Source organism: Nanorana parkeri, unplaced genomic scaffold, assembly GCF_000935625.1.
Source record: "Nanorana parkeri isolate BGI_ZX_2015 unplaced genomic scaffold, ASM93562v1 scaffold437, whole genome shotgun sequence".
NCBI lineage: Eukaryota > Metazoa > Chordata > Amphibia > Anura > Dicroglossidae > Nanorana > Nanorana parkeri.
The window spans coordinates 1,015,800-1,023,482 of record NW_017306705.1 but is presented as its reverse complement, the minus strand read 5'-3'; the positions used below and the strand labels follow the sequence as shown (position 1 = coordinate 1,023,482).

General features: G+C 48.1%; 1 protein-coding gene across 1 annotated transcript in view; it reads right to left on the bottom strand.

The window, feature by feature from the left end:
* The window catches only part of LOC108790013 (steroidogenic factor 1-like), a 208,018-nt gene that overhangs the window by 72,568 nt on the left and 127,767 nt on the right, over positions 1 to 7,683 (bottom strand). The window contains exon 5 of the mRNA XM_018560179.1: positions 6,827 to 6,946. Within this exon, the coding sequence (XP_018415681.1) occupies positions 6,827 to 6,946 (120 nt within the window). The remainder of the gene's footprint in view (positions 1 to 6,826; positions 6,947 to 7,683) is intronic.

The following is a 7,683-nucleotide window of genomic DNA, read 5'->3' as shown; positions in this document are numbered from 1 at the left end:
CACAGCAGTGGATGTTAAGCCAGCAATTAAGAGTATTCACAGCAGTGGATATGGAAATGACACCTTGATATCTGGTGCTATTGTTAGCTATAGCCCAGGGTACTTGCGTTCCAGTCAGGTAGTGACTTGAGAGTCCAGGTCCCGGAGGAGCGAAGGGAGCGCTGAGTTGATCAGCGTCCTGCTACATCAATAGCGAGACGCCGATCAACTAATGAGCGGCGGCTTTAAGCCGAGCGCTCGCTCTAGAGGGGGCAGAGCTACAGGGCGCGCCTGCGCAGGACGTAGATCCCGGCAGAGAGAGAGAGATGCTGGCGATCCACAACGCGCCTGCGCAGCACGACCACGGGCACTGCCACCCGAGGCCATCACCCGCCGTGAGCAACCCGAGGCAGGAGGAACCCGCTGTCCCCGCACAGGCCCGCGAGGGACGCCGGCACCAGACCCCACCAGGGTACTTCCCTTGCAGTACCCCCTCCTTAAGGGAACCCTGGCAGGGTTCCTACCAGGCGAAGGACGTTGAGGATAACGCCTGTGGAAACGTGAGACCCTGGCCTCGGCGTGGACATCACGGGAATCTTCCCACGAATCTTCCTGAGGACCGCAGTCCTTCCACCTGACGAGATACTGCAACCGATTCCGATACCAGCGAGAGTTCAGAATCTCCTGCACCTCGAATTCTGCTTCACCGTCTATGAGGACAGGCGACGGTGCCGGGGGCACCCGACCCTGGAAAGGATCCCGACGGAACGGCTTAAGGAGGGAGACGTGGAAGGTGGGGTGTACCCGCAGGTCGTCAGGCAGAAACAGGCGGACTGCGGCGTCGTTCACAACCTTCTCAATAGCATAAGGACCGATGAAAAGCTTACTAAATTTCTTTGAAGGGGTTCTCAAACTCAAATTCCGAGTAGACAGCCATACAAAGTCCCCCACTGCATAGCGAGGAGGCGGTTGGCGCCTGAGATCGTAGGAGGCCTTCTGGCCCTCCTGGGCCCTCTTAATATTGTTCCTGAGGTCCGTCAAGTTCTGTTGCAGGTTGGCTATGTAGGTGTTTGCCGAAGGGTTGTTAGAACTAATGAGGTCCAGAGGAAGAGGAACGGGATGAAACCCGTAGTTGGCATGGAAGGGAGTGCACCGCGTGGAGGCGCTGACAGCGTTATTGTAGGAGAACTCCGCTAGTGCCAACAATTCCGCCCAATCATCCTAAAGGTGCGTACAATAACAGCGGAGATACTGCTCTAAACTCTGGTTCCTCCTTTCAGTTTGGCCGTTAGTCTGTGGATGGAAGGCACTGGAGAGCCGGTGTTCTATCCTGAGCTTCCGACAGAGCGCGGTCCAGAATCTAGAAGTGAACTGCGAGCTGCGGTCAGTTATGATCTGAGCGGGTACTCCATGCAGTTTGTACACATGTGCAATGAAGGCATCGGCAGTCTCTTTAGCATTCGGGAGATGAGGGAGTGGTATGAAATGTGCCATCTTGGTGAGATGATCAACTGCCACGAGGATGGTGTCCTGATGGCTGGATAGAGGAAGATCGACAATAAAATCCATTGACACCACCTCCCAAGGCTGATTTGGTATGGGGAGGCTAGTGAGTAGCCCATACGGAGGTCGTTGCTCATGCTTACATGAGGCACAAACCGTACAAGTGGAGACATATTCACTGATAGTTGAACGCATTTTCGGCCACCAGAAGTATCGCATTACCATCTCAATAGTCCTGTGAACCACCAGATGACCCGAGGTTGGGGAATCATGTAGGAGTTTGAGGACCTGCACGTGCATGGAAGGAGGAATATAGAGCTTCCCGTTGCGGTGCAAGAGCCCCTCATCATCAGACTCCAGACCGGGGGGAGGACAGGTCACTGCCCCTTGCTCGCTCCGGAGCTGTTCTTTTAGTGCTATGGTGGTGGCGATGACTCTGTCCGGGGGTATGATAGAAGTAGTAACAGAGTTAGGAGTGCCATCGGAAATCCTGAAGAGAGAGTCAGCCTTGCCGTTCTTCGAACCAGGTCGGTATGTTATGATATAATCAAATCTATTGAAAAAAAGGCTCCAGCGTACTTGACGTGCGGACAACGTTCTGGTGGATTTTAGGTACTGAAGGTTTCGATGGTCCGAGTAGATGATAACTGGATGTACTGAACCCTCTAGTAAGTGTCTCCAGGTATCAAGTGCGTCTTTTATGGCGAGAAGTTCTTTTTCCCCTGATGGGATAGTTTCGTTCGGCAGGATTGAGTGTCCTGGAGTGAAAAGCTACTGGATGCATCGGAGAGGAAAGTGATTCTCTGTGACAGCACAGCACCCACAGCCGACTCAGAGGCATCGACCTCGAGGATGTATTGGAGAGAAGGATTTGGCAACTTTAGTATTGGAGCGGTGGTGAAGCGCCGTTTTAGCTCATCAAAGGCTACTTGGGACTCTTTTGTCCAGGCAAATCCCACCTTACTACTAGTGAGGTGGAGAGGGGTTTAACCATTCAGGAGAAACCCTTGATGAATTTCCTGTAAAAATTTGCGAATCCAAGAAAGCGTTGTAACGCTCTCCGGGAGTTTGGCACTGGCCAATGCAAGATGCATTCTATTTTGGAGATGTCCATCTGTATGCCCTCGGGGGAGATTATGTAACCCAGGAAAGGAACTGTCTGCTTTTCGAAAATGCATTTCTCCAGTTTAGCATAAAGCCGATGGCTCCTTAGCATGGACAGAACCCAACACGTGTTTGTGGTGGTCGTGTAGGTTGTCTGAGTAAATCAGGATGTCGTCTAAATAGATGACCACACAGATGTCGAGGAGATCCCTGAAGATGTCGTTAAAGAAGCATTGAAAAGTGGCCGAGGCCAGGGTCTCACGGAGCATTGCTTAATTCAAAAGGCATGACAGAGTATTCGAACAACCCGTAACGGGTCCTGAAAGCCGTTTTCCACTCGTCTCCTGCCCTCATACGGATTAAGTTGTAGGCCCCTTTTAAGTCTAGCTTAGTATAAACATGTGCCGTCTGGAGACGTTCGATGAGTTCTGGTATGAGCGGCAGAGGGTAGCGTTTTTTTATCGTAATGGCATTCAGTGCTCGGTAGTCTATGATTGGTCGGAGGGTGTTGTCCTTATTTCGGACGAAAAACATCCCCGCTGATCCATTTTGTAAGGTATACTCGCTATACTGTAATGTTCGTTCCGGGTTAGCTAATGCTATATGGATCTCAACTGTGGTGTTGAGGGTACGGGTATCAGAGTGGCAGCTGCACCTCGCTTTCCCCGTTTTTAGGAGAGGCTGAGAGGGAGCTGCCTCACATCATTCCCCGCTAGGGTGTGAAGGCTTGGTTACCACAGAGTGTGGTTCAAGCTGAAGTAAGCGAATGAGTCCGTGCACTGGGGGCATTTAACTCAGCAGGGGTTAATGACCAGCGATGGTGAGTATGCACAGCAGTGTTTGTTTAACCAGTAATGAGGAGTTTGCACAGCAGTGGAGATTAAGCCATCAATGAAGAGTATGCGCAGAAGTGATAATACAACAAGCAATGATGAGTAATTATAGTGTCCGGCCCCTCCCACTAACTTCCCACAGCTCACAGCCCAGAAGCATGGACAACCAGCGATGGTCTACAGTGGGTGAGAGTGCCTATGTACCAGACATAGAGTCGGTGGCGTTGGACTACATGTCGCAACCGCGGAGTGCAGATGCCATCTGCAATTAAATCGGCTCATCGGTGCCCAGCGGTTGCGACATGCAATGAAAATTATTAGTTCCCCCCCCCCAGATTTGACTGTTGTATCTTATGTGCCCCCCTACATATTGTTCCTAGATTCGCCACTTATAACAGAGAGCTAACACTGAGCCAGTCACATAATTCCTTGTATATCATTCTCCACTCTGCTCCGTTTGAGCACTGACACAGGAACGCTGCACTGGCAGCCTTCCTGTCACAGGAGAACGAGCAGAGTACTGTGCTAGAATGCGTGTATTGGAGGTGACAGGTACAATAAAGAGACCCTGTCACCTCCAAATGCTAACAGCTTGTAAGCCCCTGTGTGATAGCAATAAAGTTAAGTCGAAAAAATAGTCGAAAAAAGAATAAAATATATACACACAGTCATGTGCAAAAATATTGGCACCCCTGCATTTCTGCCAAATAATGCACCACTTTGTGCAGAAAACTGTTGCAATTACAAATGTTTAGGCATTCTTATGTTTATTTCTTTTGTTTGTATACGTATGGCACAAAAACGTTGAGGGAAAAAAAAAAACCAAGGCTGACACATTCTACGCAAAACTCCACAAATGGACTGGACAAAATTATTGGCACCTTCTCCAAATTGCAAGACTCCTGTAATTTGTAATTAAACTCACCAGTATCAATTAACAGGTGCTGACAATATAGAAATCACACTGGCAACCAGTTAAAATGGTAAAAAATTGACACAACCTTTCTGTTGTGTGTCTCGGAGCATGGAGAAGAGAAAGAGCAGCAAAGAATTGTCTGAGGGCTTGAGAACAAATATTGTGAAAAATCATTGATAATCTCAAGGTTACGAGTCCATATCCAGAGATCTCAGGGGTCTATTCACAAAGGAGCCAAAGGATCTCATTGGCCACCGGAGCCCTTCGGTTCAGTCAAACCGAAGAGCTGCTGTATGGGCTATTCACAATAGCCTGTACAGCACCCGAAGGCGGCCGGGCGGCTCAGCCAAAGCCGAAGTGTCTGCCGAAGCGGGGCGAATGGCCTGCCGAAGGGCCGGCCATAAGCCCCGCAAATGACAGCTGGTGATCTCACGGCTGGCTCCGCCCAGTTGCAGTGACAGATCAGCGTGAATAGGGGCGAACAGCAGCGAGTGAGTTGCCAGAGCTTCGGCTCAGCCGATCCAGATGTTGTAACGGCTGAGTCGAAGTTCTTCTGCAGAGCATGTTCGGCTGACCAAAGTGCAGCCGAAGGCAGCCGTTGTATGGCTGAAATCAGCCATACTGTGCCATACTGCGTAGCCGAAGGTTGTTCGGCTCACTTCACTACAGCTTGGTTATTCACTCAGCTTCACTCGGTTTGTGAATAACCCCCTTAATGTTCCTGTATACACTGTGTGCAACATTGTCAAGAAGTTTACACCCCATAGCCCTGTAGCTAATCTCACTAGACGCGGACGAAAGAGAATGAATCAATGATTGCAATGAAGGATTGTTCGAGTGGTGGATAAAGACTCTTTAGAGATAGGCAAACTCCAGCCCTCCAGTTGTTGTGAAACTACAAATGTCATCATGCCTCTATCCTTGGGAGTCATGTTTATGCAACGCCAATGCTCATGGTGTGAATGAGCCCTATCTGTCAGCTCAGGTACTTCGTGTATTTAATAAAGCAGGTTAAACAGCGATAGGTCTCAAGCGCACAGGCGTAATATTACTAATATCTTGGTAGAAAGATCCTGCGTACAAAAAAACCCCACAGGTGATGGTCCATGTGCGCACGGGCCCATAATATACAATACTGTTGTGTTCAAATCCACTAAAAAAAAAAAAAAAATTACGCTGCACGAATCTGAATGCAATTGGATATTTTTATGGCTGTGTGAAGGAGCCCTCTTGTGCAAAGTTCAGCAACCGACAGCAACCAGCTGTCTTCTCTTAACCGATCAGACTGCTGTAAAGTGAAACCTGGCCAGTTGCTATGGGTTACTGCCCCCCTGCGCATCTTTATTATTATTTATTATTAGTCCAAAGGTTAGCAGATGGAAATCAAGGCAGACATCACACTTCCATTCAGATCCTGTACATTCAGGGAGCACAGAGATGTGCTCTCCTTATATGGGCATATGGATGAGCTCCCCCATGGGTGCCCCCCATACCCTCATGCACAAGTTTAACCCCATCCTTCCCATGCCAAGTTGCATCCATGACACATGTCAGTGTAAGTTAGCATAGAGCTAAGACTATGCAAATTCCCCTCTGGAAAAATACCATCCCTGATTCCGATTGGATCAACCCTTTAAGGTGCACAGAGCCCATACTGCTGTTGCACATCAGAGTGCTCCTTTAAGTTGCACAGCAGTGTTAACCCTTTCCTTCCCTCCTCACCTCCTCACAAAAAACACAGCATAGTAATGCATAGCTAGATTACTGTTGGCTATTTCACTTTGCAATAGCCAATATCAGACTAGCTATTGCACCCGCCCACTGCTGCTGTCAATCAGCAGAGGGGGACCTGAAGTTCTCCAACAGGTCCTCATCTAGTGAATGACAGCAGAGGGCGGGTACAATAGCCAGCTTGCTATTGGATATTGCAAATGTGCAAATTCAGTTTGCAATAGCCAATAGCAAGCTGGCTATTGCACCTGCCGTCTGCGGCTGTCAATCAGCAGAGGAGAACCTGATGGAGAACTTCAGGTCCACCTCTGCTGAGTTAAAGCAGCAGTGGGCAGGTGCAATAGCTAGTCAGCTATTGCAAATTGAAATAGCCAATAGCATTCTACCTATTCATTTCTATGCTGCTTTTTTTTCTCTGACTGAGATAGCAGGGAAAGGTTTACTCCGGGAGAAAATGTTTCTCTCCCGGGCAACTGGGAGCCGCTATATAATAGCAGGAGACTCCCGGAACATCCGGGAGAGTTCAGATGTCTGCATGCATTTATAGACAACAGCACATGAAAGTGTATGGACGCTTACCATAGCCAAAGCATGCATGTATGTGCATTCACACTGATAATCCTGCAACACATGCGATGATCTCAATATGCTTGCAATAAACAAGACACTCTTCATGTATTTCCTCTAGCTATTATAAACTGGTTCATACTGCATATTTTGCTATGTAGTAAAGCCTCAATGGCTTTTATTATCTGCTTACCTCCTGTCCCGTTACTAGTAAAATACTGTTCTCTTTGCTATGCTGCATTTGTCGGTAAATGTGGTCAAACACCAACAGCTCACTCCAGCAATTCTGCAGTAAAATCATCTGGTCACTCACCTAAGAAAAAGAGAACATATATAAATAGTGAAATATAACATTAAAAGAGTATAGCTTAAAGACCCATTATCAGTAAAAATGTTGTATTCTGATACCTGTCTGTAGTTAATACAGGAAATGATAGTATTTAGTCCTTTAAATCCATTTCCATATTTTTTATTTATATTTTTCTCCACATTTACATGCAGACCCAACCTGTCTAACAAAAAAGGATAAACTATTATACTGACAATGGCGCCTACCGTCACTTTTTTTACTCATATGGCTTAAACTTATTTACAAAAGAAAAAACAACAACTTTTGCTTAGAAAGTGTTACCTGGAATCAGGGGCATACCTATGATGGTGCATTGTGTGTTCTGCACCGGGTGCCAACACTCTGAGAGGGTTGTGGCCTCCACCACCATTTTTTTGAGTTGCACAGTGCTGCAGTGCCTATGGCATTTGCACTGTCGCGCTGCTTTTGCCTGCCTCACAGTGGCAGATCAGAGCTGAGGGATGCTCCTGCTCAGCCTCGGTCACATTATATAGACAAGGGGAGAACTTCCCATGACTCTGAACTGCAGCTACATCTGTTGAGTAAAGAGAGGGAGGGGGGAAATCTGTACTGTATGGGTGGTTGTGCTGGAAGTAGGGGGGCTTGGAGAAAGGGGTTCTGTGCTGAGAAGAGCCTGGTTGGGCAGGGGATCTGTACTAAGAGGGAAGGCTGGGAGGGGGTGTCTGTACTGGGAAGGCCTG